This window comes from Podarcis melisellensis, assembly GCF_964234715.1.
Source record: "Podarcis melisellensis genome assembly, chromosome: 2".
NCBI classification, from domain to species: domain Eukaryota; kingdom Metazoa; phylum Chordata; class Lepidosauria; order Squamata; family Lacertidae; genus Podarcis; species Podarcis melisellensis.
Window position 1 is genome coordinate 87,306,134 of NC_138529.1, and position 19,186 is coordinate 87,325,319.

The 19,186-nt window shown below is 41.7% G+C and overlaps 2 protein-coding genes across 6 annotated transcripts in view; one reads left to right on the forward strand and one right to left on the reverse strand.

Annotated features, from left to right (window-relative positions):
- The window catches only part of IFT122 (intraflagellar transport 122), a 55,667-nt gene extending 49,145 nt beyond the window's left edge, over window positions 1-6,522 (reverse strand). For both annotated transcript variants that reach the window (XM_081901382.1, XM_081901381.1), the window contains exons 1-5: window positions 6,376-6,522; window positions 3,911-3,977; window positions 2,259-2,343; window positions 1,869-1,947; window positions 570-646 (exon numbers count right to left, since the gene is read on the reverse strand). In XM_081901382.1, the coding sequence (XP_081757508.1) occupies window positions 570-646; window positions 1,869-1,947; window positions 2,259-2,343; window positions 3,911-3,977; window positions 6,376-6,416 (349 nt within the window). In that variant the 5' untranslated portion in view covers window positions 6,417-6,522. The remainder of the gene's footprint in view (window positions 1-569; window positions 647-1,868; window positions 1,948-2,258; window positions 2,344-3,910; window positions 3,978-6,375) is intronic.
- Window positions 6,523-6,785: 263 nt separating this feature from the next.
- On the forward strand, window positions 6,786-16,855 carry MBD4 (methyl-CpG binding domain 4, DNA glycosylase). Of its 4 annotated transcripts, none has more exons than XR_014165870.1 (8): window positions 6,786-7,020; window positions 7,991-8,251; window positions 9,422-10,224; window positions 11,019-11,093; window positions 12,236-12,370; window positions 13,818-13,967; window positions 15,273-15,692; window positions 16,080-16,405. XR_014165870.1 is itself a non-coding variant. In XM_081902507.1 (8 exons), the coding sequence occupies exons 1-8, from the start codon at window positions 6,974-6,976 to the stop codon at window positions 16,642-16,644; spliced, it is 1,653 nt and encodes a 550-aa protein (XP_081758633.1). In that variant the 5' UTR covers window positions 6,786-6,973; the 3' UTR covers window positions 16,645-16,855. The 4 variants fall into 4 exon arrangements, 3 of the variants coding, with proteins under 3 accessions (XP_081758633.1, XP_081758635.1, XP_081758634.1); XM_081902507.1 differs by lacking the exon at window positions 16,080-16,405 and adding an exon at window positions 16,567-16,855 and having other exon boundaries at window positions 15,273-15,376; XM_081902509.1 differs by lacking the exons at window positions 11,019-11,093; window positions 16,080-16,405 and adding an exon at window positions 16,567-16,855 and having other exon boundaries at window positions 15,273-15,376.
- Window positions 16,856-19,186: the final 2,331 nt, after the last annotated feature.

Sequence of the window (19,186 nt, forward strand, 5' to 3'; positions counted from 1 at the left end):
AAATACAACTCCCCAAAGTCCTTCCCCTTGCCACACCTTCTCTCTGCCAGCTTATGTGCTGCGTAATGGCGTAATGATGCCACAATGCACCATCTGACAGCAGTGCCAAGAAAGGGACCACAGCACAATGACAGAGCACATGCTTTGCACCAGAAGGTTCCACATTTAATCAGTTATCTGATTCTACGTGATAGGCATTCTACGTGATAGGTTATTTGAAACCAACTGTTGTATCTAAGTCTAGACCTAGCCAGAGTAGTTCCAATGAAATTAATGAGCATGATGAACACAGGTCCATTAATATCAATGATTCTCCTGGATCAGGCCGGTGGCCCATCTAGTCCAGCATCCTGCTCTCATAGTGGCCAAGACTAGCTCTGGATCCCTGAGATCTGCCTGAGATCAGGGTCAGATAGACAGTCTGAGCTGCTGTATTGCAACTTCCTGTGGTCCTTCAATTGCTTATACCTATGGTACAGCACACACTGCATTTCTATCTGATTGATTCCTGAATGCTATGTGAAGTCATAGGATTTGGCCTTAAGAAACTAAGGATGAGGAAGACGTACCAAAATCGCTGGAGGAGCAAGATGCCAATTGGTGAGTGACAGGATTGTAGGATACACTTTGTATGGAATCATTGTGCCTAAAACAAATTAACCAGAAACACTGAAACAAAACAGTCTGAAAACTGGTTAGGCATAATAAACAAATAACTTTGGATATTTATTTTTTAAGCCTCACCCAACTCTACCAGGAGCTCAGTGCAAATCAAACCAAAATCCAACAGGCTTTAAAAATAGTTCAGGTGCAATATGGTTATTTGAAAATATAAAGCGTTCAAGCATTGTGTGGGGTGAGGGGAGGAATACAGAGATACTTCTATAATGATTCTCAACACTGCACCAGAGCTGGTTCAAAAGTCAGAGACCAGAGTCTCTTAAGCAAAACCTTACCCACACAGGCCTGCCTGGTTACCAAGACCCCATTCAGAGAACTTTATTTGAGTGGTCCCCCTAACTTCAGAAAAGAGATGAGTGGCAGCTCATGAAAAGTGCCTTTTCAGTTGTGGCATCCCAGTTCTCGAATGCTCAGTGCAAGGGCATTTGACTGGCATTGACTCTGCTGTCTTCTTGGTGGCACGGGAATATATTTTTACTTGCCCAAGCCTTTCTATGCTGGGTTTTAGTATAATGCTCTGATCTGACTCAGCTCTCCTTCTGTTGGTACTATTTTACACTGTTCTTATTTACTCCTTATTGTTTTAGTTTTTGCTATGCTAGCTGCTTTGACAATTTTTACCGTAAGAGTGGAATAAAAGTTTCTTAAATACATAAAACAAGGAAATGGTAATGGGCTGTTAATAAGTAACTAAAACTTTACCTAGAACACATCAGCCAGCAACTTATATTGTTATCCTTTAATGCTGAATAGAAGCACTTCAGGAAGTAATCTTGAAGAAGGAGTTACCTCTCCCGCCCCGCCCTGCCCCCCCACCCCCAGTAACATAATGTTTATTATGCAGAATTTACAGACACAATGCCGGGCCAATCTGTTTCTGTGATGGAAGTGAACAAGGAAAATAGGAACACAATATCAGATCCAGAATGCATCTGTACTATATGATTCAGAAGTGCAGTAACTGCAGAGGAACCCTTTCGAGAGCTATGAAGTGAGAACAGCCCTCACAACTTGTTTTCTCATTCTCCCGTTAACCTGGTGAAGTGATGTAATGTCCTTTGTGTTTGCATGTTTAGCTTCTTACCTGTGTTCATATTCCTTCTACTATTATTAATAATAGTGGCTGGAGTCCATACTCAAAACTGATATTTAAGGCATGCAAAATAATCATGAAGCAATCCACTTACGTGTACTTCAGGATACCTTCTAACTTTGAAGTCCAGATGATCACAGTTTTGTCTGCAGCTCCTGATGCAAAGCGCTTACCTAGGGAATGTTATGGAAGCTCACATAAGTTTATTGCAACTGGTAAGTCTAAAGCACACAGAAAAGCAATGACACTGTTTACTATTAGTTGAGTGACTTCAGGTGAGCAAGAATCAAACCTGTATCTACATATACTCTGGTCTGACATGAAACTCAGCTGTCATAGTATGGACTGTACCGACATTGTGTGGTGATACAGATATACTTCTTTAAAAATATTTATGAATAATAGACTGGATATAAATGCAAATGACACTATGAAACCTGATCAAATGCTAATGGTTTGAAAAAATCCAGAAGGTTTAAGTTACCATCCTTGGCATAAGCTACACAGTATACTGTATCCTTATGTGCTTTCAAGGGCTGGATTAATGTTCCATCCGAAGTGTCATACACCTGTAGAGATAAAATAAAGAGATAAGTCTAAGAATTAGGCACATAAATTAACACTATAGCCCTAGACAAACCAAGGCAGCTTCCTATGTTTCTCAGTCCAGATACAGGCTCTCTTCTGTTTATTCTTTTTTTTAAAAGTAGCAGTTACATGACTTCTAAAACATAACCCCAACAAGTAATTTTCTTAATGGACTGACACATAGAAGCCAGCATTATAACAGGACAAACAGCCTAACCCTATTCTTTTCCTATCCAGTGTGGGATAGGAAAAATAAAGGCCACTGGGGATCCTGGGTTTGGTAAAGCAGAGCAGGGCTGGGCAGGTCTATTCTGTTTCTTCTAGATACAAAAAATAAATTCCTGTGTTACAGCTTCTAGCCAGCGCCAGACTGAGCTGACATTAGGAGCAGTGAATCTGCTCCATGGGGCTTAGAAAGAAATGAAAGGTATCAAAAGGACAATCCAGCCCTGAAAAGTTATGAGAAAGCCTTATTTCAGCAAGCTCTGAATACCATTGCACCAACCCCTCCAAACCAATTTCCATAGTGCGCATAACAACCTCTTATCGAAGGAGTGTAGAGACTTAATAAATCTCCTGACTGTCATAAGCAAGAAAAAAATCCATGGAAGTGCATGAAACTCCATACACCAGGAATGCGGAACCTGCAACCCTCCAGATAATTGTTGAACTACGCTTCCATCAGCTCCAGCTAGCATGGTCACTGGCCAAGGACAATGAAAGTTGTAGTCCAACAATATCCAGAGGTTCCCCATCCCTGCCATACAGGTAAGTGAGCAGGCTGGCAGAGAAGAAATGAGTCTCTTTGTCCCACCTCTGCCAGTCTGCTTAGCTTCCATGTTGGTCACAAAAGAAGGGAAGCCCATCCCTTTCCCACAAACTCTTGCTAGAAGGCTTTTTTTTTCTAGCAGAGGCTAGTACCCTGTATTTCCATATTGACCTGGAGAAGGGAACTTTCCCCCTCTTCATAACCAGCATGGAAATTCAGGCCACCAGCCTTCAGGCATGAAAAACAAAAGCCACAGGCTAGTTTCTTTATGGGCTTATTTGCAAGGCTGGTGTAGACCTACCTTCACTTAACTTCTTACATCATGTACTTAGAAACCATTCATACATCCACAACAAGAAATTAGAGGCAAACTTTACAAATAATGACAAACATTAGGAAATTGGAAAAAAGCATCTATGAAATATGCAGACAGATAATTTGGTGTATCTACTTAAAATAGATATTGACTTCTTCCAGCTCAGCTTAATTTATCAAAACAAAGACAAGAGCCTTCTCTCTGTTTAAAGATGTTAAATAGCTAAAAAGTAATTAGCTTTTAACATAGTCAAATTACATCACAGTTGTAAGATTTTTTTAAAAAAATGTGTTACATTAAATAGAGAAGGGATAAGAGTTCTTTCAATAGATTACCATATGTGTTATAGTAAATAATAAAGAAATAAGAGTTCTTTTGATAAATTAATCTACCAAATATTTCAAGATGTTAATTAACAAATAAGAGTGGGTGGGTTGTTGTTTTTTTAAAGAAAACCTCGTACCAGTAATCTGTTTCCAGCTGCAATTATTAGTTGAGTTCCATCAGGCTTAAAAGCAAGGTCATATATACTGTGAAAACAAAGGAAGGTATTAAATGGCACACCAAACGCCTCATATCCCCAATATTTTCCCATATGGTACATAAAAAACAAGATCTCTAGATATAGATCACTACCCTACAGAATGAGTATTTTGAAAAGAATTCAATTTGTGCATGTAGGTTCAGAGTAATATTCATATACCACAATTGTCATTCATACATTTCCTCAATCACACCATTTTCAAGACATTTCATATCTGCCAAATCAAAAGGCTGCAATTTACATACTCAAAGCATTACATCAAAACACTGACTTTATTTTGTTTGTGCTGTTTGTGCTGTACTTTTGTACTGTTTATTGTTGTTAGCCACCCTGAGCCCGGCTTCGGCTGGGGAGGGCGGGATATAAATAAAATTATTTATTATTATTATTATTATTATTATTATTATCATTATCATTCATTTAGCTACTCTAGCCATTGCGATTTATCTATATTAAATGTACATATTCTAGACAAAACTGGGGATTTTATTCACCCACACAATCAATAGTAAAAAAAATCAACATTTCAGCCAAACACTTTTTTATGGCTGTTGTAATTATTGTATATTATCTTTTTACGTATCTTTTATTATTGCTTTATTTAATTGTTCTCTGCTGTAATACTGTAGTATCCAATGAAATGTGAGTTATAAATGCTTAAAGGGCAACCAAAATGATGAAGGGGAAAGGTTTCAGCATTTAGAACTTTTAAAGTTTCCAGAAAAGGTAACAGGTGACATGATAGACGTTTACCCAATTACACATGGTATAAAGACAGCGGCTAGATATATATATTTTTTCTCCCACACTCTTACACCCCTAGAAATCATGCTCATCCAACAAAGCTGAATTTTAGAAGATTCATGACAGATGAGAGTGTTTATAATGCAGTGCATAGTTAAACTATGGCATTTGCTTCCACAGAGGGCAGTGATAGTCTCAACAAATGAAACTGATCTGTAAAAAATGTTACTTGGGGGGAAAAAGAAAGAGACATTGCACATACTTTTGTAAGCCAAGAAAATATTTAATAATAATAATAAAAAAATACATTAAAAAGGGAGAATTAGTCAAATTCATGGAGGACACAGCTATCAACGGTGACTGGCCAAGGTGGCTACATTCCACCTCCAATATCAGAGGCAATATGCCCATGACTCTGAGTTGCTGGAAATCACAGGTGGGCAGAGTGCTGTGGCTGTCATGTTCTGCTGCAAAGGCGTCTGGTTGGCCACTGTGAGGAAAAGGTGGTGGATTACAGGAGGACAATGGTCTGACCCAGCAGTAATGGTGCTGGTGTGACGATCAGGTCAGTCCCAACCCACCAGCTGAAGACCAGTGTCACAAAGAGTACACAGGTAGTACCAAAAAAAAAAAAAGATACACCTCAATTAAACCAAAGCATTTGAATTTCAAGATGATGTGCGGCAATATATACAGTGGTACCTCGGGTTAAGTACTTAATTCGTTCCGGAGGTCCGTTCTTAACCTGAAACTGTTCTTAACCTGAAGCACCACTTTAGCTAATGGGGCCTCCTGCTGCTGCTGGAGCAAGATTTCTGTTCTCATCCTGAAGCAAAGTTCTTAACCCGAGGTACTATTTCTGGGTTAGTGGAGTCTGTAACCTGAAGCGGATGTAACCTGAAGCGGATGTAACCCGAGGTACCACTGTACTACCTACTGGGTTAGGAAAAAAACGAACCTGCATCAACTGTTTATTTTGTTAAAGTTTCCTCTTGAAAGCTTCACCCACCTGCTCAGTACAAGAATTGAGGTGGCGAGTAAAACAACCAGGATAAGCCACTGCGGATTTTTAATATTATTTTATTACCCATATGGCTGGGTTCCGGTCCTACCGATGGAGAACCGTAAGAACATCAACTCAGCGGGTAAGATCTAACGTTACATCAACGGACACAACAGGACCGTCGAGGGGACAGAGGGGCTCTGGAAGGCGCACCCCCCCCCAACAACTGAAACCTGCCAGGGTCCCTTCCACCAAAAAGGGAAACCCACGCGCTCCCTTTCTGCTGCAAAAGCATTATCTTAACAGTTTTGTGGCTTCCAGTTTAAACGTAGAAGCATCTTTCTGAGTTGTTTTTTCTGTTGCTGCTGCCGCTGGTTGCATTAACTCCTTTGCCTTCAGAAACGGACGTGAGGGACGCTGCGGGGGTGTTATGCTGCCTGCCGCGAGCGGGATCAAATTGCACGCCGTCCCCCTCACGACTTGCTGGTGATGCAGGAAGGGAGAGCGGACTGAGGAGGCCTTATTTTTTGGCTGGAGGTCGAAGCCCCCACTTCCTTCCTTACCTCCATGCCCCCCCCCCAAGTCTCCCCCACTCCACCCTCTAGGCTTGTCAGAGGGAGGCCCCTCCTCTTCTTACCACTGCTCGGCCTTATCTCTCCAGGTCAGCGCAGCTCGCATGTTTCCCCCTCCGGCGCATCCCCTTCGCGACCTCCCTGCCTGCCCCTCCCCCAGCGCCCAACTCCCGCTTTCATTTATTTATTTATTTATTTGTGTACTCAGGACGCCGGGCTGCAACCCAAGGCAACACGCATGCGCAGTGTCCACGCGCCTCCCCTCCTTTTTTCCTTCCCTTTTGCACAAGGGGGAAAGCGACGAGCGAAGCGCCCTTGGTTGTGCGCACGCTCTTGCGCATGTCTGAACTCTCCGCCGGGTTCCTCCCCGCCCCCCAACCACAGTTTCTATGACGCCCGGGGGAGGACGCGCAATATTAATATTAGAGGCGGGTGGGACGACGGTGTGGAGAGAGGAGGAGCTTATGTCGAAAGTGCGCGTGCGCAAAAGCCCACTCAGGTGTATTCGCGCTGCTCGCGAGGTTTGATCCCGGCGCGAAGAGGAGGGAGCGATCTCTTGGTTACTGTCATTGTGCGGGTTGGCGGCGCGCGTGTTAGGAATGCGCACGCGCCGTACGAGCCGGCGCGGGAGAATTTGCCGCCTTACAAGAGAGGAGAGGAAAGATGTCCTTGGCGCTAGTTCAAGGGGGGACGGGGCAGCCTGACGGCAGGTAAGGACTTAACGCAGGAGGGAATGGCGAGGGCGGGGCTTTTGAAATAGGAAACGCCCCCCTCGGCCTGTTGCTTTGCAAGGAACTATTATCACCCTCACTATCACCACCTTTCGTTTGCATGCAGTGATGTCACGGCAGTTTGACAAATGGCACGCCTGCGTTCTGCTGCCTTGACATGATGGTCTTCTGTCTGATTGAGGGCTATGGCAATACAGTGGTACCTCGGGTTACATATGCTTCAAGTTACATACGCTTCAGGTTACAGACTCCGCTAACCCAGAAATAGTGCTTCAGGTTAAGAACTTTGCTTCAGGATGAGAACAGAAATCGTGCTCATGCGGCGCAGCGGCAGCAGGAGGCCCCATTAGCTAAAGTGGTGCTTCAGGTTAAGAACAGTTTCAGGTTAAGAATGGACTTCCAGAACTAATTAAGTACTTAACCCGAGGTACCACTGTACTGCAAACCAGAATAAAGCCATTCTTAACTTGTGCCGTTCCTAGCCTCCTGCTTCTATTGCCCCATTGGTTCCCATTCCCACTGCTTTGCGTGCTCCCACCAAATGAGGAGGAAAGGTGGGCTGCTGCCTCCGAGATGGCCTTCTCAGTGATGGCACCCTAGCTATAGAAAATCCTCCCCAGAAAGGCTTGCCTGGCACCCTCTTCATTTCCAGCACCAGTGGAGACCTCCTTATTCACCCAGACCTTTTAGGCAATTGGTGTTTGAAGCCCGAAAAACAAAACCAGGGCTCTCCGTTGCTTAAGTTGTACCTTATTTTTCTACCTTTAGGTGCAAAATTTATTGCCTCTTACTCTGCCAGAAATAAACCAGTTTTGAAACAACTGAAAAGGAAATGTGGGGGAGATGCAAAAAAAGAGCAGTTGAAATGATTGAGAGGTTCAAATGTCTATTTAAGGAAAGGCTACAAAAAGGTGAAACTTGTTCTGATATTCTGATAATTCACTTTCAGTGATATAGGTAATAGGCACCTGACTGAAGAGGTAGACAAAGAGAAAGGGCATCTTATAACAGCAGGAGGGGAATGTGTTGATCCCAAGGGGGAAGATACTGAGACCATCACAGAAAGTCTAACTTGGTGCAAAGAGTCTGAAGCAACTGTATCTTTCCTGGCTCCTCTGTGTCGCAAAGCTGTTCCTGAAGGATGGGAAAGGATAATAAAGCAAAGACAGTCTGGCAAAACAAAAGGAAGATACGACATCTATTTTGTCAGGTACAGTAATGCTGATTGTAAAATTTGACATTGTACATCTTATGTCATCCAAATGATATTTTGGTGCACTGAGAGCCATAGTGTCATAATTATGTTTATAATAGGGAGAAGTGTAAATATACTGTTTTATGTTTAAGCTTGTTGAAGTGTTACTAAAGAGAGGAAGAAATTATGTGGGATTGCTGTTGTTTTCTGACAGAACTCTCATCGCTTTGACAATAACCTGGTATTCAGAAATTTGACAGATGCAACTTTCTGTACTGTTTCATCTACATATCCAGGGTTGAATGATCTATCAAGAAAAAAGGGGCTGTGTCCCACCAACAGCAGTAGCCCCCACAACACAGCAGCCCACCCGTTCCTCCTTCTTAACCACAGTTTGAGCCCCCTCTTTCTCCCCATCTCCTGCATAATAATCACTCTTTGCTTCTCTTCCAACTCAAAGTCTGAATTGTTGTAACCTGCCCCTGCCCCCATAGCTCTCCAGAAGCAGAGGGCATTGGGCAGCTTTTTTCCAAAGAATAATAGTGTTCAGCTGAGCAACAACTTCAAATCCTCCAGATAGCCTTCCTTCCTTCCTTAAGATTAGAAACACATATCTAGTCAGGACACAGTTTTGTGTTCCCCTTTAGTATTCCAACCAAGCGTCATGCTGATGGCTTCTTTGCTATATAAAACATCTGTGTTTATAATATTTGCAAATACTAAGTTCGTGTTCATTTGTATCTCATCTTTCTGCTGCAATTCCCAAGGCAGCTGTACTTGCACCACTGTTTAACTGTAAATGCATTTATAACAGCTTACAAATAGTTTAAGTATTGGAGCTTCAACTTTGACCTTCCAAAATATATATTTATTTGAAAAATGTATGGTCTGTCTTTCCACAATATAATCTACAGGGTGGCTACAGTTGACAACTTGTATCCAACCCTTTCCATGTGAGAGTGGAATAAAAGTACACTCCTACAATGGGACTTCACCATCCTCTCTTTCTCCCTGCTGACCCCCCTGCATGCCCTCAGAACCTGCTCTGACCCTCCAGAGCTGATTTTGGGGGTGTGGTTGCTGCAGGGTGGAGAAGAAGCAGGTGAAGTCCTGTTGTGCAACACTGCATTCCCCTCAACGTTGCCCTTTGACTTCTTTTTACTGGATGGTCTTTTTCCCTTTTAGTCCCCAAGGAGTGAAGGTCAGATCCAGGCGTGCACTTTTGGATTACTTTAAAAAGAACGGAGAGACTGTTCTTAAATCAGAGGACTTCGATTTTTCTGTCTCTGTTCGGGACAGTATTCAATCAAGCACAAGGGCTCTGGGGTCAGAAGGACAGAACTGTATTACTAGCAGCCAGACTCTAGATCTTGGACCGCAAAGCAGTGAAGAAAAGCAAAATAAGATTCTGGAATTTCAAACCAGTGCTGGTGAGCCAGATTTGCAGGATGGGCCCACTGCAGAGGACCCCTCAAAGGATTCATGTTTCACAGCCCAAGAGAGGAGTGCTGCTCAGAGGAAGACCCAGATTAAGAAAGCTAAATGCGGTTCAGAAATGGGGAATCTGGATGATGCCTGTAACACAAGACAGAGGAAACAACCCCCAAAAAGTCAAAGGGCAGAAACTGTTAAAAATCCCAGAAGGAAAAAAGATACATGCATTTTTAATAGTGTCCATAAAGTGTGCCAGAGAGGCTCAAGAGAAAGAAAAACGTGCTTAAAGGATGAACTGCTGGTTTCTGAACCAAAAGTGGAGTTGCATGTTGGACCAGTAGCTGCTATCTTGGAACACAAGTCAAGCACAGAAGTTTTAAAATGTGATGAGGATCCCACCAGCGTAGTTTCTGTAGCAGCTGATGAAAACTTTTCAGAACTGGAAAACCAGAGAAACAGGGTGCCTTCAGGGAGCCAAGAGTTAAACATTGCTTCCAATATGGAAGTTACTGAGTCACAGACCAGTGATGAGAGCCATTTTACATCAGTAAAAGGTATATTCTTCAGAGTAGAGCTCTTTTCTAAATTCCCTGTGGAGATAATCACAGGCCAGTGGTACAAATGAGCTTTTTTTGCCTCATGCTCTGTGCTTTTGGTGTGGCTAGTATTGTCTACCTGAGTGTGTTCACATGATTTTGCTGAATGTGACTGCCTGAGCTCTGTCTGGTCCTTGGGACTCTCTCCAGTCTGCCGTCCCCTGTCAGTGTCCCTGCATCCTCGAGTGCTTTTGCCTGGCTAGAATGTTTCTCTTTTTCCTTGAACCATAATAAATGCCTCTTGCTTGCCTGAATAAGTCAGCTTCAAATCATGGCTTTGAAGTCATTAACCATAGTTCCCTGGTTCAGAAAAAAATGGGAAATCATAGTTAATGGAAGACTTCTTGATTTGTTCCCACTTGCACAAAAGGTGATATTCTACTAGCTCGTCCTATCAGTGCAAGGATTACTGCTAGAGTGACAGAAATCCCCCCTAAAGTGCACGTCCCATGTCACATTGCAATTGCAGGTATGCTTGAACTGATGGAACCCTGACTTAACACTACAATGGATAAAGCCCAAAGAAAGGAGCAAGGAAGACTTATTCACATCTTTGCTTATTAAGCTGAGAAACCATCTTCCAAACATAGCCAGTGTAGCTGCTGGGATAGACTACAGTGGGCTCCCAATCCACCACTCTTTAATGATAGAAGATCCTCTGTAAGAGAATGGCACATACAAAGATAGTGCAGTACTTAGTTTTATATATATATATCTGCATTTGTTTTTTACTTTGCTTTTCAACGTTTTAGAGGACCATTTTCGAAGACCTCAAGTGGAGAGAAGGAAAACCAGTCCATATTTTTCTAGTAAATTCATTCAAGGAGGTAAAAAATGCATTCTATGAAAATGGCTTGTGGGGGGCTACAAGATTTAGCAATATAATTTGCACACCAATCCTAGCCATATTTAGTCAGAAGTAATTCCAATGTATTTCTCACTTGCATAGCTAAGAGTACACACATTTATTTTGAAATAAGCCCACTTAACCTATTGGTAAAGGTAAAGGGACCCCTGACCATTAGGTCCTGTCGTGACCAACTCTGGGGTTGCAGCGCTCATCTCGCTTTATTGGCCGAGGGAGCCGGCGTACAGCTTCCGGGTCATGTGGCCAGCATGACTAAGCCACTTCTGGCGAACCAGAGCAGCGCACGGAAACGCTGTTTACCTTCCCGCCGGAGCGGTATCTATTTATCTACTTGCACTTTGATGTGCTTTCGAACTGCTAGGTTGGCAGGAGTGTCCTATTGGTACTTGGTTCCAAATAAAAGTGCTTTAGATTGGGATAGAATTTATGTGAGGTAAGAAGAGATTACACAGCAACTATCCATAATTCTTACTCCTTTCCATGTAGTGGGTCAGATTAATGGGTCAGATTATTACCAGCTTTTGGTTGATATGAGCACTTCATAAATGTTTGGTATTGGGAGAGTAAATTAAATCTGAATAGTAAGGTATCCAATCAAAAAAGCTAACTGTGAGCCTAGGAAACTGGTTTCTCACTATGTAAATAAGCCACTGTGAGACACTGCCTTGTGTGTTCTCTCTTTTTGTGCACTAGAGGCTATCAGAAGCTTCTTCCAATGTTAAACAAACCCTAGTTCCTCATTACAGCGAGACTTGGGAGAATTGTAGTTGTTTAAAACTCTTGCTTCAGGACAAACTACAATCAAACTATGGTGACTGATATTGTAGAAGCAACTTTGATAAGTGGGATTTAAACAAACCAAAATTCTCAGTAAGGATTGCAGTTGGGCAAATGAAGATTAAGGCTTGCAACATGGACAGGCATCTCTTAGATCTTGTTCACTGCAGCTGATCCCACTGGGACTCTTGAAAGAGCTGTTTCTGTAGCAGGCTCCTTAGAGCTGGAAGAGGCAGTCAAAACGATCCTCATTCTGCTTCTGTCAAGGTATTTAAATAAAAGAGAGGCAATTGAATTTCACATTTTGATTCTCTCTCTGTATAGCTCCAAGCCCACCTAGAAGGAAGGCCTTTCGGAAATGGACTCCGCCTCGTTCTCCTTTTAATTTGGTCCAAGAAACACTCTTTCATGATCCATGGAAACTTCTCATTGCAACTATATTTCTGAATAAGACCTCAGGTACAAGACTTATGTTCTCCCCTGCCCAGCCCCTCACTTGCAAACACACCAGTGTTGAGCTGCTTTCCAGTTATACAGTCCCACACTGCTGCTAGGGAGCATTCATGAATCTCTTATGTGGGCAGAACTGATTACTTCAGTTTTTCCCGTGGGGGGCTGGCTAGATGGTAAATGGCTCTGCTTGATTCACACACATTCCCCAGGAAGAGAGAAAAGGGCCAATGTTGACCTTGACCTATGTGAAGTGGGAAAAGGGATACTAAAATGATGACACCATTTTGTGCAAGAGGGATTCCAACACATACTGGAACTTTGGGTTTCTGCTGTTCTGTCATCCTAGTGCAACAAATACCTAAAAAGCTGTTTTGCAGTTAGGAAAATGATAGGAAATGCACTGAAAAGCATGGGATGAAATAATGACTAATGGGAAGACATGATGCAAATCAGTATAAATGTTTGTTGTGTAGCTGCCCTTTAAACAAGTCAGAATGAATGCTCAGTAAAGACTGCACATAGTTTATCTTCATCTTAAGCTTTGCGTAAGCAAATCAGGATGAATGTTCAATAAGCAGGTTGACTAGAATAGACCTAAATTTTGCCATTTGCTGAATGTGTTATACAAGTTTGGGATGATGCATACCTTTAAAAATTGAGATGACGCATCTTCTGTGTCTGTACTGAAACACAAAATATATTTCTTCGGAAGAAGATTGGAAGAAATTTAAAGACTACCTACAGAAATATTGTAAAATTAATGAATGTTAGAATGATGTTGGATAGAAATTAAGTTGTTTCCAGCTGTAATGCTTTAAGGGAATATGAGAGGGGGGGAAAGGGGGGAAAAGGCTTAGAAACAGGTTAAAATTTAATGGTAAGGATTTGCTGAACTAACAATTTGAATTGGAATACAAAAAAGGGAGGTATGTGGAGGTCAGGGAAACATGTTAAAGGAAAATAAGCAATGGAAAATCTGCATGCTTTTTTTAAAAATTATTTTTATTTTTGTATTTTTGCTACTATTTTTTATTTTTTTATTTTTACCTTTATTGTATTATTATTAAAAACCTTAATAAATATTCTATAAAAAAATTAAAATTGAGATGACGCATCTTCTGTGTCTGTACTGAAACACAAAATATATTTCTGTGCCGCGGGAGTTCTTCACACAACTCTTAATTTTCTCCTGTGGAAGACATTTGATTGTAATGTGTAGTAAACACATGTGTCTGTTTTGCTATACATACATGTGGCCAGAAGACACGTTGGCAGCAGGATTCATGCCAAGTGTGGAAGATTACGTGAAGATGCTTCTTAGTCTTGTTACTTTTAGTAGTTGCTACATGAGGTTAGACGTTATCTGCTTTAGCGATTCAGCATATGTGCCTATGCCAGCCTTGCAAAGAAATTCAGTAGAAACCCTACTATTCACTTTCTTATATCTGACTAGGTAAGATGGCCATCCCTGTGCTGTGGGAATTTTTCAAGAAATATCCTTCACCTGAAATAGCAAGAGCTGCAAACTGGAAGGAAATGTCAGAGTTGCTTAAACCTCTTGGCCTTTATGAACTCAGAGCAAAGACCATCATCAAATTTTCAGGTAGCAACTCTTGGCATGTAATGTATATTATAGCTTGTTTTAGAAAGAGTACATTATCTCATAAAATCCTAATTACGGGCCTGCAGAGTAGATCAGTGTTGTTATCCTCATATTACAGATGGGAAGCCATGGCTGAGAGATGGTGGTATATTAAAGACCACTTAGTGACTTCCTGACTGAGACAAGATCTGGAGATTTTCCAGCTGCCACTGAGGTAGAACACTAAAGACTATGATCCAGAGAAATGAGAACACACATGCTCTGCACATGAAACTGCATTTCTGTTTTATTCTTCTACTGGTAGTTTCTTTTTCCAAGGTTGTCTCTATATAAGCTTGGGTGTTCTTCAGATCCATAGAACTAACGCAAAATATATTTGAGAGATTTGGCATTAGGATTTATTTGTTTTTAACAGTGCACTCCTATTCAGGTTTATATTCTACTGTGTTGTATGAGGCTTCCTCCTCAGTAAGTGAGCATAAACTTGCTACCTTGAAGGAACATTTGGAGTGGGAGGCGAAAGATTGGAGAACAGTGGTGACATTTCCCCTTTGAAAACCGTCCATATTGAATTGCTGAACTACCCAAGCACAGAACATATTTTAAAAAAGCAGTTTTGAGAGGCTACCAAATGAGGAAGTGGGGAAGTTTTGAGGGAGGGAAAGTTGAGGAAAAAAATTAAGTCTACATACAGCATTTATACATTTCCTTTCTGCTGTAAAAAGACTGCTGATCTTATTGACAGCCATTTAGATAACTGTTTGGAGAGCTGCATCTGTGACACTACATTTTAATGTCTTCTATGCTGTGGCTTGCAGTTTAGAAAACTGAAACTCTAAACTTTATATTTTATTTATAGATGTCGTTCTAGTCACTTCCTTCAGCATCAATGTAGCATGCTAGTACTATAATAACTTGCCGTGATTCCTTGTAGTATCAGCCTACCAGGTGTTGTGTACCCGACACAGTGTGTTGATTTCCAGCAGCCCTTAATAAATTACAGTGCCCAGAATTCTTTGAAATAAAGAATGTGTTTCAAAGATGCTTTAAAGGTGTAGTGCGTACATAGCCTAAGTCACACACAGGGTAGACCCACTGGAATCAAGTACATTGATTTCACTGGGACTATTCCCAAGAGTGACAAATGTTAGACGTCACCCATTTTTTTCACCCTTTTTTGATTTTTAAATTAGTTCTGTGTAGCTCACCTCTTATTCAAAGATGCATGTTTTCACAAATTTTAAAGGTGGATTTAATGAATCCAGTCTTGGATATTTTATTGTACGTTTTTTGTTTGTTCCCTAGATGAATACTTGGTCAAACAGTGGAGGTATCCTATTGAGTTGCATGGGATTGGGAAATATGGAAACGACTCTTACAGGATCTTTTGCATCAATGAGTGGAAAGAGGTAACTGATGCTGCCATCTTCTTAAATCAATGAAAGATTAAGTGTTCTGCTTTTGATTTTTGTAATGCCTGTTGGATGAATAACATCTGATACCCTTTTAAATGTGTTGTGGGAGGGGGTGGATGGGGTTATTGGTTTGTTGTTGTTGTTGTTGTTGTTGGTTCTTTTTATTATGTATTTTGTGGCTTTTATCTTGTATTTTTATGTTGTGAACCACCCTGGGATCTACGGATGAAGGGCAGTATACAAATTCAATAAATAAATAAAAACATATAATGGAATGGCCAAGGCCCTAAAACAAGAAGCCCTTAATCATGTGGTACAAGACCTACAATGAGGGCAGGCCCTTTCTCCTTTATTTGTTTTAAATTAAATGATTTTTCATCCACCAAACCAAAAAAGCTTCCTGGAGCAGCTTAACAGAGATCAATAAGAAGACACTACTCTCAAGCCTGCAGCCTAAGAGACAGGACACAAAAGGAAAAGCGATTGGGAGGGAGGAGGGGAAAAGCAAACACAGGCACTAGCTCTAGGTTACCCTGTTCTGTAGCAAAAAGCAGTCACAAAAAAGAGAGAAAAGCCAAAAGTTGCTGATCTGTCAGCCAACGATCATCCTCTGCTACAGCCTGGTGTAACGGCTGCTGCCAGGTGGCAGTTGTTGGAAGGAGGAGCCTGACAGAGCTTGCCTCTCCGCAAAACTGAGATGGCTCTGCTTCCCTTCAGTCCCTCTCTTGTAAATGAGCATGAACCAGAACTGCACAAAGCAAGTGGGTAGAGCTCTGTGATCTGCTATGCAGCAATAGACTCAGAACCAGCATTGGGATGGGGTGGGTGTGCAGAGTCCCATATTTCCCTCCTGCAATGTAGCACTGCCATTTGGTTGCGCTCCTGCCTTGCAGAAGATGCGGCAATAAGCTCTGCAGAGAATTTGTAGGCATCAGAGTGGAGGAGAAAGCTGGACTATCTTCAACCCTTCACCGTGAAGATTCAGAGCTGATTTATATTGTAGTAGCAAACACAGTTGCAGCGTAAGACCAAAGCTGTTCAGTGGGACTTATTTCGAAGTAAATGTACTTGAAATTATGGCAATAAGCCAAAGAATGGTTTCCATTTGTGTGCTTGAGACTCTGAGCTTAATACAATTTTTGTATTTCTTAATTAAAATGGTTAACATCCTGATTTATTTTCAGGTACAGCCACAAGACCATAAGCTGAATGTATATCATGCCTGGCTGCGGGAAAATCATGATAAACTGAATATTAATTAATGCATAGCTCTGTGTAGGTACAGTATCTACTGGGGGTTTTTTAATATCAAACTCTTTCAGTCATCCCTCTTGGTTACTATAAATGTAAATATTTTAATATAGATATTGTATTGTATAAACACTGTGTATTAAATTTCAGCATTGGTTTATGTACATAATCCTGTTCAGACCTTTTGTAATTAAAGTTGACTAAGAGTTGTGTTAATATTAAGTGACACTTTCTAAATTGTTCAGTCCTTCAACACTGCAAATACTGTACCAAACAACCATGAAACTTACTTAACCTTACTAGAATGCAACATAATTGCAGAATAATTCTCCAATTTGTTCTACGATAGATGCAGTTCTGTATTTTATTTACTGAAGTCCCTATAGCATATAATATTAAATGGTTACAAATTCAAGATATAGAACCTTCTCTAAACATCACCAGTCATAATTGGAGTAGACCCACTGAAATAAATGGAGCTAAGTTCAAGTGTAAATGGATTTTCACTAGCTGGGGCAAGTCATGGTTTTATATCTACCCATTTAACCATAAGAAATAAATTCAACTGATTCTTAAGGAAATCCTTATTCGTAACAATAAAACACATTATTTGCAAACTCTTTCCTCCTATTCCCTCCCAATTCTCTCAACTAATAGGTCCTACCCAGGACAAACAACGTAAGCACAGATTTCTAGCTAATTGAATACAACATATAGTTTGGTTTAGGATTACGGTATGTCCAAATCCCTCACTCATGGTTTGCCCTGCTTCAAATAAACCACAAGCTGTAAACAAGGTTTGTTCTTAGCCTATCGCTCATGGTTTGTCTGGGGTGACAAACCAGAAGCCCAGGTTTGGGCATAATACCAAGGCAAACCATAGCTTACTGCTGGGCAGTGGTGGCAGCAAGACTGGGAGAGGAATGCAGTACTTGCCATATTTGCTCCAGGAATCCACATTTGCTCATCTGTGCTTAGGTGTGGATTGCAAACTACTTGGGAAATGGACTTCTGTTCTCACAAACAGGGCTTCATTTTGCTCATAGGCTTTCTTGCTCCCCAAAATATGCTCCTGGAGGAGCACAGAAGACCATGGGGCCAAGGAGGGGAAAGAAGTTATGTTTGATGGTACAACATTGAATCTCACTTATTTTTATTTGCCTGCCTTTCATTTATGGTGGGGCCATTTTTGCTAAGTGATAATCAAGCATCATTCAAGGAAAAATCACAAAGAATCTTGGTCCACAAAGACTAATTTACTCTTGCATAAGCTACCATGGGCCATAGCTCACTGCATTTGTGAAGGTTCCATGCCATGAAGGGGTATAACATAATAAATTAATCCTTAAGAAGCTGCAAGACTCTTGGGCACATTTTCTGCAGCAAATGAACATGGCAAAGAAAACTGCAAAGAGCAGTGTTTGTTAAGAGTGAAAACATCACAGCACCAGCCCTTTCCTTAAATAAAAGTAAGTGGCCTTAATAGAAAATATAGTTCAAAATGGCTGATTGTTGCCACTTGCTGATTCTGTGGGTTCACCCTATCTGTACTTGAAAGCAATAATAAAAAGAGGAAAAATAAAATAGAAAAGAATGAGTGCCATAAAATATATTTCATAGTGGAATACAAGGTTTTCATTGGTACCAAACATACGAAATATTCCTGAATGTTACCAAAGAAACATTTAGCGGGACTGTGCCAACAATGAGATTGTTTGTGATTTATTATATAACCAAACAAGTTCATGATGGGCAGAGTGTTCGTGCTTTAGAATTTAGGAGCTACAGGATGAATCGTGAAATAGACAGGTGCAAACTTGAATAAAATATGGGGGGGGGAGGCCTGCCCCACAAAATTGGATCACATGACATGGCAGGCACAGCACACTATTTGAATGGCAATGCCCATCAACTGGAGGTGGGTGGGCCCCCTCAAATACTTTAGGGGGGCGAAGACCCCTCAGGCCCTAGGAGCTGGCTCCTATGGAAATAGGGTTGTCATACGTCTGGAATTTGCCGGTTATATATAATATATACGGAATACTGCTGTCTCTAGCGGCATTCCGGTGGAAATGGATTGGGTATCCGGGAAACTTCGGATGTACGGCAGCCCATGCCGATTTTCCATAAAAAAATAGCTCAACAACTTTGCCCCCCAAAAGCTCCGGATTTCCACTGTTTGAAATATGGCAACCTAGTATTAAAAAGTCGCTCCGGGATGCTTACTCTGTTTGCTCGGCCAACTGCATAGACGGGGAAGCAGAGAAACCGATTTAAGTGTTAACTTGTGCTCCGCCTTGAGAGCCACGCGCGCTCCCCGTTGACTTCAGTGGGGTTTTGGATAGGATCAGGCTGCGAGCAAACCAAAAGCCTGCGCCACGTCCAGTCTCCTTCCCGCTTTCACGGCCTCCGTCTCGAGAATCCCTTGTACAGGCGCAAGAGCCACGCCGAGCCATTCATCGCCACGCGGCATTGGCGCGAGCTGCTTCCCAGGGTTGCCGACACAACGTTCGGGCCGGCGTCTCCCGGCCAATCAGCTGCCTCCGTCCGCGG